The 16,745-nt window shown below is 40.6% G+C and overlaps 1 protein-coding gene across 2 annotated transcripts in view; it reads right to left on the bottom strand.

Annotated features, from left to right (window-relative positions):
* The window catches only part of XIRP2 (xin actin binding repeat containing 2), a 266,144-nt gene extending 249,723 nt beyond the window's left edge, over nucleotides 1-16,421 (bottom strand). For both annotated transcript variants that reach the window (XM_054723424.1, XM_054723423.1), the window contains exon 1: nucleotides 16,008-16,421. In XM_054723424.1, the coding sequence (XP_054579399.1) occupies nucleotides 16,008-16,421 (414 nt within the window). The remainder of the gene's footprint in view (nucleotides 1-16,007) is intronic.
* Nucleotides 16,422-16,745: the final 324 nt, after the last annotated feature.

The raw sequence follows: 16,745 nt of genomic DNA, 5'->3' as shown, positions 1-16,745 counted from the left end.
TGAGAAGGTGTTTATCGTAAACTGATTTTTACTTTGCAGTTACTTTTACCTTTCAAACATTAAAAACCATTTAGTATAGATTTATTTTTGTTTATACAGCATTTATACTCTAGCTACCATTTCTAAGTTATTATTAGTGACATTACAAGAAAATAGGATCTGTGCTTCTTAGCAATGAATCCTCCCTTCATTTCCACCCCCTCATTCTCTTTGAAATTATAGAAATGTCACGCACATTGTTTTCTCTTTTAACAGCAAAGAAACTCAGATGCTGAACACCCTTAGGGACAAAAACCTTGTTTTTATTCACTGATGAAGAATAAGAAAATATGATAATTCATTACCACTATGTTTATGAACATTTCACTGAGTATTAGAAATCATTTCACTTAGGTATACAGGGTGGGGCAAAATACATTTACAGTTGTTTGTATGGAAAATAAAATAATAATTAATAAATAATAATATAAGAATAGAACAGTGTAAACATGTATTATAGAAGTGTACACTTGAAACCGATATAATTTTATTAATCAATGTCACCCCGATAAATCCAATTTAAAAAAAAGAAGAGTCTCTGTGTTTCTCAGACTCACTACGTTTGCTCCACCCTATATATGCTATAGACCCCTGGTTAACTTTATTAAAAAAAAGAAAAAAAAAACAAAAAAAAACTGGTTTTCTAGTTGGCTTATTTCTAATGTTCTGTATATATATATATATATATATATATATATATATATATATATATATATATATATATACACTAGCTTTCCCGTTGCAGGAAAAATCCTGCAATAGGATTTCCTGCTGCACTCTACCCTGCCTCCGTTCCTCCCTTGTTGCCCGCCTCACCTTCTCCTCCAGCCCGCCCGCTTTTCCCTTCTCCCCCGGCCCCGCCTCCGCCCCGCCTTCTCCTCCAGCCCGCCCGCGTTTCCCTTTGCCCCCGCCCCACCTCCGCCCCGCCCTTGTCACCCGCCCCGCCTTCTCCTCCAGCCCGCCCGCATTTCCCTTTGCCCCCGGCCCCGCCTCCGCCCCGCCCTTGTCACCCGCCCCGCCTTCTCCTCCAGCCCGCCCCGCGTTTCCCTTCTTCCCCGGCCCCGCCTCCGCCTCCGCCCCGCCCTTCTCCTCCCCGCTGGCTTGCTTGCTTCTTCGAAGCTTTACTCCCTTCTGCAGCTCTTGGCTTCTTTGGATGCTGTCTTGATATGCAAATTAGCCGCCATCTTTGTTGGGGCAATTTGCATACTCATCCTGATTGGTTGGTGGGCGTGGCTTGGTTGGTGGGCGTGGCTTGGGTGTAGCGAAGGTGCGGTCAATTTGCATATTTGTCTATTATTAGATTAGATATGTGGGGGGATAGTATATATTTATTATTTACTCTGAGTTCTGCATATCTGGCTCAATTCACCTTCTCTTCTTTTATGTGGAAATCTTCAAATATTATGGAAAAAGGAAATCTGTAAATTTGCATAAGATAAAGCTTTTGCTAGCCAAAATTATCTTTCAAGCTATGGTAGTATATACATCAAAGAAAACAAAACCTCACTACCTGAGAGCCTCAGTATGCTTACCTCTGCATCTTTGATACAGAGCTTTAAGGAGATATAGAATATATTTTCATATAGTTCTCTATGACTTCCATGTTCCATAATTTTATAAGAGTAGGTAATAATCATGACTTAACTTCTAGAGTAGGAAAAGCAGACCAAACAATATCTCAGTACGTTATTAAGGAACTTGAGGGCAGTGGTGGTGGGTCGGTTGTAGGACGGCAACTCACAAGGTAGACTCTACCAAGAGAGTCTGTGCAACACAGAGATGGTAGCTCTTTCTGAAATTGGCTGCATAATCAGACCATAGTTTAATAAGGCACTGGGGAAAATTCATGAATCATGAAGGCAGTCTATCCTTTGGGAGGCTGGTAGACAGAGCTTGATGTCAAAGTAACATTAGACTTCAGACATTAAAAAGGCAAGAAAAGGAGCAATAATTCCTTCAGGTCTATTGTGCACAATTTCACCAGGGTTTTCTATAAAGCATACAGAATGGAAAGATAAGGTGTATAACCCAGAGAGGCTGGCACACAGCCACCAAAAAGATTGCTTATACTGGCTTCACCATATGCAAGAGACAAATTACATCAGGTTATCAAACACCTGCTGTCAAATGAGCAGAAGTAGTGCAACTATAGGCAATGCAGCCTGAAGAACTGCTACAAAGTTACCTTGAAGCTGAGTCCTAAGGATGGAATGCTAAAACACATGACCTGGAAAGCAGACACAGAAGATCCAGCTCATTTTAACAAGTGGCTTCCATTCACCCATTTCCAAGGTACTTAAAGCACATTTACTACATCTTAGCACCCTGTTAAAGACAATGGAGGAAAGAGAAAGAGAAGATGTGTTTCTGCCCTATAATCCAGGTGATGTTCAAGCAGAATAGTGAAATAATTTTAACTCAAACTGGGACACTTTTGTGAGTGGAAAGGATATCATTAATAATTATTCTGGATTTGCCCTGGCTGGGTGGTTCAATTGGTTGAAGCGATATCCCATATACCAAAAAAAAAAAAAAAAAAAAAAAAAAGGACAGGTTTGATTCCAGGGCACATACCTAGGTTGTGGGTTCAATCTCTGGTCATGGAGGATATGGGAGGCAACAGTTTGATGTTTCTCACATTGATGTTTCTCTCTCCCTTCCTCTCTCCCTTTAAAAATCAATAAACCTACCCTCAGGTAAGGATTAAAATAATTATTCTGGGGCAACATGTGTAAAGCAGGACTATATCTACAAAACAGGGAGATTGCCATATGGTTGACATATAAATCGGATATGCATAATCCGTGCTTAATAAAACATCTGGGGAATTATATCTGAAATAATAGAGTAAAAAAAATAATAAAACAGGACTAAAAGAGCATATTGTCCAAACAAGCTTATGCCCCTAAATTAGAAAAACTCAAGAATAGTGAAAAATTAAACAGGTAACTTTAGTACCAACTGGCACAGCTAGACATGATACATAGAAAAGAAACATTAAGCCACTGTACACTTTTATAAGAATGGCCAAAATTCAAAACACTGGGGACTTCAAATGCTGAAGAGTATGTGGAGGCACAGAACTCTCATTCATGGCTTGTGGGAATGCAAAATGGAACAAACACTGTGGAAGACAGTTTGTTAGTGTCTTAAAAAACTAAACAACTTTTTTTACCACACAATCCAGCTATTATGCTTCTTAGTATATGCCCAAATGGATTGAAAACTATGTCCACATGAAATCCTATGCACAAATATTTACAGCAGCTTTATTCATAATTGAAAACAACAACAACAACTAAACAACCAAGATGTCCTTCAGTAGATACATGGGTAAGCAAACTGTGGTGCATTCATACTATGGAATATTATTCAGCAATAAAAAGAAATGAGCTAGCAAGCAACAAAAAGACATGTATATTACTAAGTGAAAAAAAGCCAATCTGAAAAGGCTACATGCTGTATGATTCCAACTATATGACATTCTGGAAAAGGCAAAACACAAAAATATCAGTGGTTGCCAGGGGCCCAACGGAGAGGGAAGGAGGGATGAATCGGCAGACCATAGAGGATTTTTAGGGCAATGGAGCAATTTTGTATGATACTATAACGATGGATACATGTCATTATGCATTTATTAAAACCCATAGAATATGAAACACAAAGAGTGAACCCTACTGTAGACTATGAACCATAATGAAAAATAATGTGTCAATAATGGCTCATCAACTTTAACAGATGTACCACACTATGCAAGATGTTAATATTAGGAGACACTGGGGGTTAGAGGGAGAGGGCATCTGAGAACTATGTACTTTCCAATGAAATTTTTTCTAAATCTAAAACTGCTCTATAAAGAAATCTATTGATTTTAGAAAGGGGATATCAGGTTTTGAAATATTATCATGCATGATAGTAGGAGGAAACCAAAGAACGTGCCTACAGGCCTCAAGGGTCCTAAGGCAGCACCGTTGGACAGGTATATTAATGAAATAAAGAGCTGGAAGGAAGAAAGTAGATTTTTTCCCCCCATTGATTTTTAGAGAGAGGAAGAGAGGGTGGAGCGGGGGCGAGAGAGAGAAACATCTATGTGAGGGAGACACATCGATTGGTTGCCTCCTGGGTTGGGGAATGGTAGGTGCCCTTGACCGGGAATTGAACCCTGCAACTCTCTGGTGTGCTGGCCTACACTTTAACCACTAAACCATGCTGGCCAAGAGAAAGTAGATTTTTTTTAAAAAAGTTTTACTAAATAAGAATATCCAACCACGCTTGCTTAAGAAAATTATTTGGGGACTTATATAGGCTACAATTAGTCCCAATAACATGCTCGGCATTTATGACAAGTAAGTAAGTTACTGTCACTGCATTCATGTTGCATTGCCTTCTCCATCCCTTGGCATTGCTGTTTGGACAGGTTCCAACTATACAGTGTATCTCTGCGTTCAGAAGCAAAATAAAAAAGAGGAAGTTATAGAAAATCCACCTGAAGAGTTATTATTAAGTGAAAAGGCAGAGATTTAGACTGGAATAAATCAGAAGAACTGTGGAACACCTAGAACCCAATAGAGCACAATACCCCATAAAACTTTCTGCGATGATGGAAATGTATTATATCCACGCTGTCAAATATAGTGCCCACTAGCCACAGGGAGCTTGAAATATGGCTAGAGTGACTAAGGAAACGGATTTTTAATTTAATTTTAATTAAGCAATATGTGGCTACTTACTCCATAATTGACAATGCAGCACTATTAAATAGAATGCATGCACCTGACACTAGCATATGCAAGTACCTGATACTAGTAGCCCATCACGTGACATCACACACAGCAGGCCACCCGCCGCTTCCACGGGAGCCATGCTGCTTTCCTAGGAGGCGGGCCCACCGTATCCTCTCTGGGCCTGCGCTCAGCCATGGAGTCTGCATGCCGGCCCCCTGTCCCCCAGAGGCCCTCTGAGGCCGGGGTGTCGCCATGGCTATGAAGCAAGCGTCCCACCCCGGCTGCTCTGCGCCTGCCTCCCAGAGGCCCTCCATCACCACGGCGATGAAGCAAGCATTCCGCCAGGCCACTCACGCTGCCTTCTCTCAGCGGCAGCCCCCCCAGGACTGGGGGACTCTGGTGATGCTGCGGGGACTGGGCACCACCATCTTGTGGCTATGGGGGCTGCCATCTTTGTGACGGAGTGACGGTTAATTTGCATATTATCCTTTTATTAGATAGGACTAGGGGCCTGGTGCACAAAAGTCATGCACGGAGGGGGGTGTCCCTCAGACCAGCCTGCACCCTCTCCAATCTGGGACCCCTTGAGGGATGTCCGACTGCCCACTGGGATCGGGCCTAAACGGGCAGTCGGATATCCCTCTCACAATCCAGGACTGCTGGCTCCCAACTGCTTGCCTGCCTCTGCCTGATTGCTCCTAACCACTTCTGCCTGCCAGCCTGATCACCCCCTAACCACTCCCCTGCCAGGTTGATCGATGCCTAAATGATCCCTGGCTGGCCCAATTGCCCCTAACTGTCTCCCCTGCAGACCTGGTTGCCCCCAACTTCCCTCCTTTGCTGGCCCGATCAAACCTAACTGCCCTCCCCAGCTGGCCTGGTCACCCCTAACTGCCCTCCCCTGCAGGCCTGGCCCCAACTGCCCTCCACTGCAGTCCTGCCCCCACCAACTTCCCTCCCCTGCAGGCCTAGTCCCCTCCAACTGCCTTCCTCTGCTGGCCTGGTCCCCCCCAACTGCCCTCCCCTGCTGGCCTGGTCTCCCCCCACTGCCCTCCTCTACTGGTCCAGTCACCCCTAACTGCCCTCCCTGTTTGCCTGATTGCCCACAACTGCCCTCCCCTGCAGGCCTGGTCCCCTCCCAACTGCACTCTCCTACAGGCCTGGTCCCCCCCAACTGTCCTCCCTTGCTGGCCTGGTCTCCCCCAACTGCCCTCCTCTGCTGGCCTGGTCACCCCTAACTGCCCACAACTGTCCTCCCCTGCAGGCCATCTTTGGCAGCCATCTTGTGTCCACATGGGGGCAGCCATCTTTGACTACATGGGGGCGGCCATCTTGTGTCTTGGAGTGACGGTCAATTTGCATTACTCTTTTATAGATAAGATGGTACACAAAGTCCACAGCTGTGGGAACTAGAGGAGCTGAGGCTGTATCACTACAGGAAGGACTTGGTCATGACACACAAGCTATTGTTATTGAAAATGTATGGGCTTTGTGCAAGAAGTTGATTTACTTGTGGGGTGGGGAGCTCAGACCTGGGCATTTTGAGGTACTTGACAAAAACCCAGGTGGAAGTTTAAAAACAAAAACAAAAAACCTAGGTAAAAGTTTTTAGTTGAAAATTTGGGGACAGAACTTAGGTAAAGGGGTAAGATTTGAGATAAATAGGTTAGAATGGTCTACATAGAGTCAAAATTGAAATTTAAAAAAAGAAGAAAAGATTGAATTTGAATGACTGACTGTCCACAGTAAGAAATTCAGAGAATTAAAAAGAAGCACCCAGACCAGAAAAAGCAGACTACTTCCCTATTAAATTTTAACGTATTATTTGTGGTCTTAACCTTCTATTTCTCTCCTTCCTCTCTGGTTGCCCTTTTCAGCTCTTAGGTTTCATATAATTAGATGTTTTCTCTAGGTTTTGGTTTTATCAATTAGAGAATTAACCCTGCCTTCTAATAAGTATTAAACTTCAATTTTCTTCCTTTTTCCACCCAAATCTCTTTTTTTCCCCTCTCTTTTCCTTCAAATATCTCTAAATATCTTTCTTCAGGTGAGTTTATACTAAATTCATTTCTGCTTCCACTCCCAGTCCCTGAAAGAAGACAGAAATACATATAATGTTTATTCTTCCTACCAAAAAGCCATTGTTGATTGCTTTCATCTGATGTGCATGAAAGTTATTTTGTACAAAGTTACTTGTGCATTAGACTGGAAAATTTCAGCTTACTTTAAACTCCATTAGCCAGATAGGTAAATACAAAAACTAGCTTCCTCAGCATTTAAGAATAAGGCCACTGGACTCAGTCTGTATGGATTAGATTTCTCTTCAACCACTTCTTCACAGAGGTAGGATATAACTCATAGGGTAGCTATGCTTTCACAGAGAGAAAATATATGTAAAGTGCTTAGTATATCTTGGCACACAATATCTATCTATATAAAGGCTCATATGCTAAGTGTCCATCCGACCAGTCGCTATGATGCACACTCACCATCAGGGGGCAGACACTCAATGAATGAGCTGATGTGACGCACACTGGCCTTTCGGCACCATGAACCTGGTGCTGACAAAGCAACACTTAGCTTCCCCCAAGTGAGACACAGGCCCCCCCCCCCCCCCCCGGAGCAACAGCCCACCAAATCGCAGCTAATGCTGCCAAGATCCCATGGCACAAAATGTGGCCCATCCCAGAAACGGTCACTATGGGTACCAGGTGATGACGTAACATAGCAATGCCCGGCTTCCTCTCCCTAGTGACTAGCCTCCTTGCAGTTTCTTCGGCCCAGAAACAAGACTTGCCAGGTGCTAACATTTTACACTTTAACAAAATGTCTGTGAAGCGTTTTCCTGTGCCTCATCTCATTTGATCCTCACAGAAGTCCTGGAGTAGGTAGATAGGAGACTCGGTGGAATCCTATTTCCTTTTCATTAGCCGGGAAATGGAGATTTAGGAAGTTTAGAAACTTGACCCAACTGAAAAGAAGTAAGAAATGGTGGACCTTGAAAATGACTTCAGGTTTTCTCACTGCACAGAATATAGTCAAACACTGCTGCAGTTAAATATTTTACCCTTTGTTGTCCTTGCGTGATCTACAATAATAATCGGCTTCGTGTTGATATTTACTGCTGTGTTGCTGACAATTACCTGAAAGAGAAGGTGGGGTGCTTCACTGGGCTGGAAAAAGTTTAGCTAAATCAGAAAGCAGGTCTAATTAAGCAAGCTTATTCTATATCTATAAAAGGCTAAGTTGACTCACACATGTGCGATACATATAAAGCTCTCACTGGTGCCAATCGCACACGTGTGTTTCGATCTGTCATTGTCGATTATGAATTTGGTTGACACTTCTATTATAGAGAAAGGGTGAGTAGCGATACTAAAATATTTCTAATTAATTTCCTTTCAATGTGTACAAATCCGTGCACCGAGCCACTAGTATGTTCAATAACTTTTTTATTATGTTATATGTATTTAGAATATATATTTTATTTACATTGTTTTATTAAAAGTAAAATGGCATCATTATTTTATGTACCTCTAAGAAAGGGGGGAAATCCTGACAAACTATGAAATACCATTGACTATAAGAAGTATGCCAATTTCAAAGATGTTCACATGTTAAAAGACATGTATCTCAGAATTGAGGATATATGGCAGCATTTGTGGCACTGAATGTGTAAAAGTTATGATGATTTCCATGACTGACTGGCATCCATTCATACCAGAAACACAGCTGTGAGATTCTGTATGAAAGTGGACAGCATGGGTCCAGAGAGCACTCAGAGAGTAGTATTTTTAATACTGTGGGCTCTGAATAAATCCCTGCTCTATTACTTACCAATGGTGTACCCTTGGACAAGTTTATCTTCTGCACCCTGTAGCTGTAACATGGGAATCATGATAATTCTTACTCTTAAGAGGCTGTATTCAGTGGCAGCAATGTCCATGAAGCCCTCAGTAGAGTGCCTGGCAAATATCAGTGCTCAACAATTATTACTTGCAGGCCCTTTGCAGCAGCACAGTGCTATAGCTGTAAACCACACAGCACCCCTGAACCCCAGATCTCCGTGAAAACACAATTGCTGGTCCTGGATGAGTAAGTCTTAGAGATACTAACACATGTGCCTCAACTTCTCAATTTTACTTTTAGATATGAATTGTACTCTTAGATATTTAAATTTATCTTTATTGTTGAAAGTATGATATACTGTATGTCCCCTTCTTTTCCCATTGACCCTCTCCACACCACACCTGCCCACCTCCAGGCCTTCACCACACTATTGTCTATGTCCATGGGTTATGCATATCCTATATAATAAAAGGGTAATATGTAAATTGACCCTAACAGTGGAACAACTGGGAACGACCAGTCGCTATGACGTGCATTGACCAACAGGAGGCAGATGGTCAATGCAGGAGCTGCCCCCTGGTGGTCAGTGTGCTCCTACAGGGGGAGCTCTGCTCAGCCACAAGTGGGCTGATGGCTGTGAGCACAGTGGCGGTGGCAGGAGCCTCTCCTGCCTCCTCCACAGTGCTAAGGATGTCCGACTGACAGCTTAGGCCTGCTCCCCGTGGGCTCCCAGGCTGCCAGAGGGATGTCTGACTGCCAGCTTAGGCCCGATCCCCCAGGGAGCAGGCCTAAGCCAGCAGGTGGATATCCCCCGAGGGGTCCTGGACTGTGAGAGGGTGCAGGCCGGGCTGAGGGAACCCCCTCCTCCAATGCATGAATTTTTGTGCACTAGGCCTTTAGTATGCTTATAAATTCTTTGGTTAATTTCTCCCTATATCCACCCCCTGACCCCTGCCTTCCCTCTGAGGTTCCTCAGTCTGTTCCATGCTTCTATGTGTCTGGATCTATTTTGTTTATCAATTTATTTTTTTTCATTAGATATCACATATGAAATATTTTTAAAAGCCTATGTATTAGTGTGTGTGTGTGTGTGTGTGTGTGTGTGTGTGTGTAAAAGAGAGAGAGAGAGAAGAGAGAGAGAGAGACAGACAGACAGACAGACAGAGAGAGACAGAGAGAGAGAGAGAAATTTGTCTGTGGAACTCCTGGTTTTGGTTGTTGTTGTTTCACAGCTTGAATGTCCTGTCCTATGAGAATTTCAAACATATTTCAAACAAAGAAAAAATTGCCCTTAACAAATAAAAATAAAGGTAAATGGGAAAGAGATTAGATTTTAAAATATTAAATCATTATAGTCAGAAACACAAATATTTTATATCATCTTTATTAATAAAATTATGATCTTAAGGTTGAAATCAGAACATTTTGATTAATTTAATGTATACTCCTGACATGCTTCCCTGCATGGGGGTGGGGGTGGGAAAGAGAACTGTGTGCATTATGATACATTACTATGCTTAAGAGCAATTTGTCTCGCGGCATCCAGTAAATGACTTACACTGACATAAAGCAAGTTAGTATACTATTAAGTATCATAAATCATCATATTTGGTAGTTGGTATAGATGTGAAACATTAATGGAGCTTGAATTTGTTTCAGGTGTTTGGAACTCATTGCATTCACTCCACACTACACATTAAGCAGTCAGAGAAATATATTTCCAAGTAAGAAAATGTATTAACCATTTGTTTTACATTTATAATATAGTGAGTGCTAAACAAATGCTAAAATAAGAATACAGTTTGGTGTCTAAAACATTGGTTCATGTCCAGAAAGAGGGTACCAAGATGGCTGCACCTACTGTTCTAGCCACACCCACTCTGAATTGTCAGGGCCTGCACTGCACTTCATACTAAACATTATAAAATTTTCAACCCTGACAAAAGATGCTAGACTTTTAAGTTAGGATAAAGGACTGTTTGATTTTTTTTTTTAAAAAAAGCAACTACATTAGAGAAGGTTTTACTGTATCAACCCTGGGGCTCGGTCTGCAGTGAGAAAAAGACAAGGAGCAGAGGACCTACCTCCAAAAAGAAGGTAAAACTGTAGGAGCAATTGGGAAATCCATCAAAAGACAATATCATATCCCATCCAAAAGAGGGTGAGCATTTTGGTGGGCTGGCAATGTATTATAGAGATTGAGGCTGCTGTCAAATCAGTACCTTATATCAGGAGGTCATGATATCAGTCTGTCTCATTACTAGTGATACTAACTTTGATCACTTAGCTAAGTTGGTTTCTTCCAGGTTTCTCCACAGTAAATGGAATTTTACCTGTTTGGGAGTTATTGAAGGAATTCCTATGTTGACTTCTCTCAAGATGGCCTTTGGTTTGCTAGGGAACTTTTGTTGATTAAAACATCATCTCCATGGCCCTTGATTAGTCAAAGGCCCTGAATAGAGACCAAAGTTCTTCAAAATCATCCTTTTCAATGTAATTTACCAATTTAAAAAAAATCACCCCCTTTAGCTGATCTGGGTGGTGAGAGGATTCTCCTAGAGAACCTGGTAGAGTATGAAAATCAGCAATGAGAGGGCAGGGAAGGGGGAAAAGAGTGGCGTATGAAACTCATTGGATGAAGTTGGTCAGTAAGAAGAAATGTTGGATAAACATCTATGGCAGGCGTCCTCAAACTACGGCCTGCGGGCCACATGCGGGTGTTTTGGCCGTTTTGTTTTTTTACTTCAAAATAAGATATGTGCAGTGTGCATAGGAATTTGTTCATAGTTTTTTTTAAACTATAGTCCGGCCCTCCAACAGTCTGAGGGACAGTGAACTGGCCCCCTGTTTAAAAAGTTTGAGGACCCCTGATCTATGGAATGATTAAAGGAAAGTGGGTTCACAACAGAGGCAGCAGAGCTGGTCAATATTCTTGTAACACAATGATGGAAACCCTCACTAGTCTTCCAAGTAAACTGTTAAAGAATGCCAATACATGAATTGACAGCAGTTCTCCCAGTTGAAGGTTGAGTCAGTATTGCTTAGCATCTCTCTGTGGCTATTGGCACTACATTTTTAACAGTGTCATATTGGGACTTCATATATCACTCTGAGACACTAATGAGATGAGATGGCAGTTTCCTCTTAAAGTCTCAAAAGCCATGCAAATGTGTGCAGTTGGGAATTTTACCATCAGATCACAGAGCTATTTCCCCACCCCTCCCACCCCAAAATAACATAAAACACTGGACAGGAGACAGTAAAATAACAAACATACAAATGAATGAAATGAACAACCAAAGAACACTAACAGTTGAAAAACAACAACAAATTACTCCACTGAGAAAAAGTTGCATAAAATGAAACAAAACATTATGTCCCATCCTTATGGTGTGTTTGAGTCTAAGTTTAATTGTTCTGTCAGTGTGTTTATGTGTGTGTGTGTAAATATGATAAATACTTTTATACCCTGTTTACACCTCTTTTGAATTTAGCTTTTGAGTCCCTAAATGCCAGTGACTTTTTATATTATTTGGAAAGGACAATGAAGGTGGCAAGTATATCTCTCTCTCTGGGTTTTAATAAAGCTTTGAAAACCGTAATTTAACAAATTATGATTCCTTGTTTCATCATCTCAAAATAGGATTGTAACTTCTTTGGAAAGTTTCATTAGCATTAGCTCCACGGAATAGTTAATGAGAGCCCCCGTAAGTGGGGCCTTTGCAAAATACTAAGGTGTTGTTAGACGTGAAATAAAAATTTATTTGCTGAAAGTGCCTTTCCATTTTTAGAAACCATACTGTAAACCTCTGCCTTTATAGGTAAGAAAACAGACGGCCATTGAGATTAAATATTTCCCCAAGGATATGTACTAAGTTACAGAAATGATATCAGAGAAGACAAAATAGAAGAAATATTCATTTGGTGCTATGTTGGTACTATTTCTTAAGTTTCATTTAGTACTACCACTTAAATACCACTTCTCTTTCAGGGGTTATATAATTTTATGTGCACAAAAAATTCTGTGCTGTATTAATTTCCTCATTTTATATATGTAAAAATTAAGGATTAATGAGGTGAAATAACTCATTCAAATTTATGCAATGAGAAAGTAGCTGACCCAAGGTTTCCAATTGATCCTTAGTCATCAAATATTATGCTATTATAAAATGAAAATTATGATTTTATATAATATGTCCTATCACACAAAAATGTGGTGTTCTTTCTCAGTAAACTTCAAATCTACAAATCACTACTTGCCTATTTTTAAGCAAAGAAAAAAATACTTTATTTCTTCAAAAATCTTTTAAAGTCTTCACATAGGAAAAAATATTTATATTTTTGAGAGTTTGGTGCCTCTGTCCTGTTTAATGGTTTTACAAAATAAATCATGCTGGACAAATTATCTCAGAAACATTGTTGAGAGGAGGGTGGGAGATGGGGGAGTCTGAATGCTGTGACAGAGAAGTAGTGCTTCCTGCTCTGAGATGAGAAATAAATTAATCCCCAAGTCCCCACATGCCTGGGTTTTAAGGAGCAAACATAATGTCAAGCATCTAATGAAGTGATTTTTTTTTTTTTTTTGAGGAAGCCAAACTGCAAGCCAGGATTCACCTGTGCTTTTAAAGGCCTAATTTTATGCAGAACTAAAAAGTAGGAGATGACAACTTGGTCATTAAATAAAAAACCAGAGGCCTTGATTATTGGAGGAAATGAAAATAACATATTCTGGAAACTATACCATATTTAATTACTTATATGCTGTTTAATCATTGATGCACATACATTTCCACAGTCCCCAGTCTTGAATAGGCATATTCTTTACGTCTACAATCACACAAGAGATGGAATCAATGCATTCTGATGCAGCATGACTAGGATGTGATATCGAGCTGCCTTTATTTGATCAAGTTCAGCTCATGTTTGAATGGTCTTTGTCAACCTAGGGCCTGGGTAATGATAGAAACAGTCTGTGTTGGGGCATTAGGTAAATTCAACCTGATTGCACAAGTGGTGGGGGCGTAGGGGAAAGATTATAACTGGAAGTCATTAAGTATACTACTATGAAAATCAGATAGCTTACCATTTGGAGACATGACTGGAATAAAGGCAAAATTAATTAATTGAACCAAGAAACCCATCATTTACACTGGGATCATAGTAAAGGCTGAAGGGATACTTTGGGGGCACTTTGCAGTGGCCTCACTGTTCAAGCTCTATAGATAGCAATTATGAGCTTGAAAGAAGAAGAAATCCACACTGTTTTATTCTGTTTAAATATTTTTGAGTGATTTTTGCAAATAAACATGATCACATTATTCTATAATAATGATGTTTTGATAACAAAGAAGAAAAGGATCTATAAAAACAGGGTCATGTTGTTTATAATTACTATGCTTTGGTGTGAAATACATAATTTTGAATTAAGTTGAGCTAGGATTCTTTTCACATGCCTAATAATACAACAAAATGATTAATTGGAAGAAAGCAATTTAAGTCTTCATTGGCTTCTTATTTTTTCTTTCCCTTTTGTTCTGCTTGTTCAAGAAGCCACAAGGAATTTATAAAGAGAGTTGTGCAAACTTTGCTAATACCTATTTATGTAAAATGGCTCTAAAAATCAAGGGTTCCTGCTGTGCAAGAGAAATTTCTAAATTCACAATCCATGTTTCATATATGTAGGAAAATGCCATATTATGACAGAGTACCTTAGAACAAAGTATAGCAAGTTCCATTTTTGTAAACCAAATGGTGGTTTTCATGTATCTGCTTCTTTCCATAATTACTTTAATGGGCACTAGATCCAAGATCACATGTAATACCAATAGTAGTAATTTCTCCTTTCAACTGGAAACCCTTATTAATGCCTCATTTTCTTACCATTACATTTAAGCAGCTACACATGCTCCAGATGAGAATAGGTTACGTTACACAATTTATAAGGATGAATTTTTCTACTTTTGACTATTTCTTTTGTCAATTACCTCTGGTAAATATCCAAAGTTGTTACACTAAATCAACAGAGATTGAAAGGAAACTGTTCTGTGACTTTACTTAATTTGTTCAGATAAAAAGAAGTAAAACTATAAATATCTATGTTAAGTGTACCCCCACCCCTAGACATCCAACTAAAAGATATTATAAAGTTATACACAAAAAGGACTGAACCTATGGCATGAAAAGGAGGGGGGAAATTCTCAAATTAAGGATTGGCAAGCGGTTGCATTTTTGAGAAATCCTTTAGTTTCAGTAAGAACTATAAATATAACTTCATATCTTATTTTCTCATTAAACCAAGTCAAGTTATTTGATATACAAAAATGGCCTCATTATAACGACGATATATGTCCCAATAGGAAAACTGAGAAAACTAAGAGCAAGTATTAGCAAAATAATTTATTTGGAACAATTTTCTATTTCTGTGAAGCCTTCTATGAAGGCTAATTACACATTAGTATGAGTAGGACTGTACCTTTCTAATAACTGTCGCTAGGTAAAACATTAACAGAACATGGAGTTTGCTTCCCAGTGGAAAACCTGAGATCATTTATTCATTATTTATGAAATTCAAATATAATCTCTTATGTAGGGAGCCTAATGAATGTGATAAATTCAAGCAGTTCCAGTTTAAACAGTGGTTGCTTTTAATTGACAACAGAAGTATAAATGTGGCCTCCATTAACGATGCTGCTAATCCTGCTTTCTGCATTTCATTAAATCACCCCTTTAGCTAATAGACATATTTTATAGGAGACATTAAAGTCCACCATAATCACTGAGGCGTGATCATCATGTACTGCAAAAGATTCCAGACTCTCTGTGTAGTGGTTTAAATATATGATCAATAATCCTCACAGGATCCCTGTAAAGTAGCAGATTAAGACATTTGTATTCACAAGGTTAAGTGTCATGCAGCTAGAGAAGTAAATGACAGGTTTTAGGATTAAAAACTAGGTCACTGTGGTTCTGAAGCCTTCACTTGTTCCATTTCACCATCATTACTGATAAATTCTCACTGAGCTCTGGCTAAGCGCAGCACCATTTGTTAGCTATTTGCAGTACAAAGAGTGGTAAGAAATTGTCCTTGCCTCTAAGGAACTTACAACCTAGTTGTGAAAACAAGGCACATACACAAAGAAACATCAGCATCTGAGGACCTATCAGAGCTGTTTCATGGGGGTGAAGGAGGTCGAGTCCCCATTGGAAAAGACCACAGAGGAAGTTAATAATAGAGGATGCCACATTTCACACCATATTACACGGTTGCTTCAGGACATCTGTCTAGAGTACAGGTGATGGGGGAAAAGAATTACACACTTAGAAATAAATGGCAGGCTAGACAAGCTGTCTAGCTTGTCAACTATGAACTTTGACTCTTAATCCGTGGCTCCTTACCTTTCTGCCATGCTCAGCTGGTCCGGCTGGTCTGTTTCCACTCCTAGGAGCCTCGAACACACTCCTCAGCTCGTCAAGGGCGATGGAGAAGCGCTCTATCCTGCGCCGACCACTCATGGAATCCTCCTTCAGCACTTGGGGCCGGCTGCATTCCCTGACATTGTCACTGTCATCCTGAGGGCCCTTCTCTTCAGGCTCTGAGCTCAATAGCTCTTCTGCACTGCCGGGCAGACCGGGGGCATCTGCAGGCCCAGGTGCCGACACGACCTCTCTTTCAGGTTCAAGCAATTTGCTTTCTCGAGGCTGGAAGAGCTTGCAACGACTGCCCCCAGGACAACACTCACTTCTCTGGTAATCGCTGGATTCCCATTTCTGCCTCAGGAGGTTCAGGGAGCCCTTCTGCATCGGGAACATGGGTGGCTCCAGGTTGTCCTGAAACATCAAAAGTCCTTTCATCAGTAATATGCTCAGGTGTATGAGCCATTTTCTTTTTTAAAAAAATATATTTTATTGATTTTTTGCAGAGAGGAAGGGAAAGGGATAGAGAGTTAGAAACATCGATGAGAGAGAAACATCGATCAGCTGCCTCCTGCACAACTCCTACTGGGGATGTGCCCGCAACCAAGGTACATGGCCTTGACCGGAATTGAACCTGGGGCCTTTCAGTCCACAGGCCGACGCTCTATCCACTGAGCCAAACCGGTTAGGGCATGTCTGAGCCCATTTTCAAAACATTGT

The sequence above is a fragment of the Eptesicus fuscus genome, chromosome 11 (assembly GCF_027574615.1).
Source record: "Eptesicus fuscus isolate TK198812 chromosome 11, DD_ASM_mEF_20220401, whole genome shotgun sequence".
Classification (NCBI taxonomy): domain Eukaryota; kingdom Metazoa; phylum Chordata; class Mammalia; order Chiroptera; family Vespertilionidae; genus Eptesicus; species Eptesicus fuscus.
Note: the sequence above shows the minus strand (reverse complement) of the source record. Positions and strands in the feature narration are given on the sequence as shown.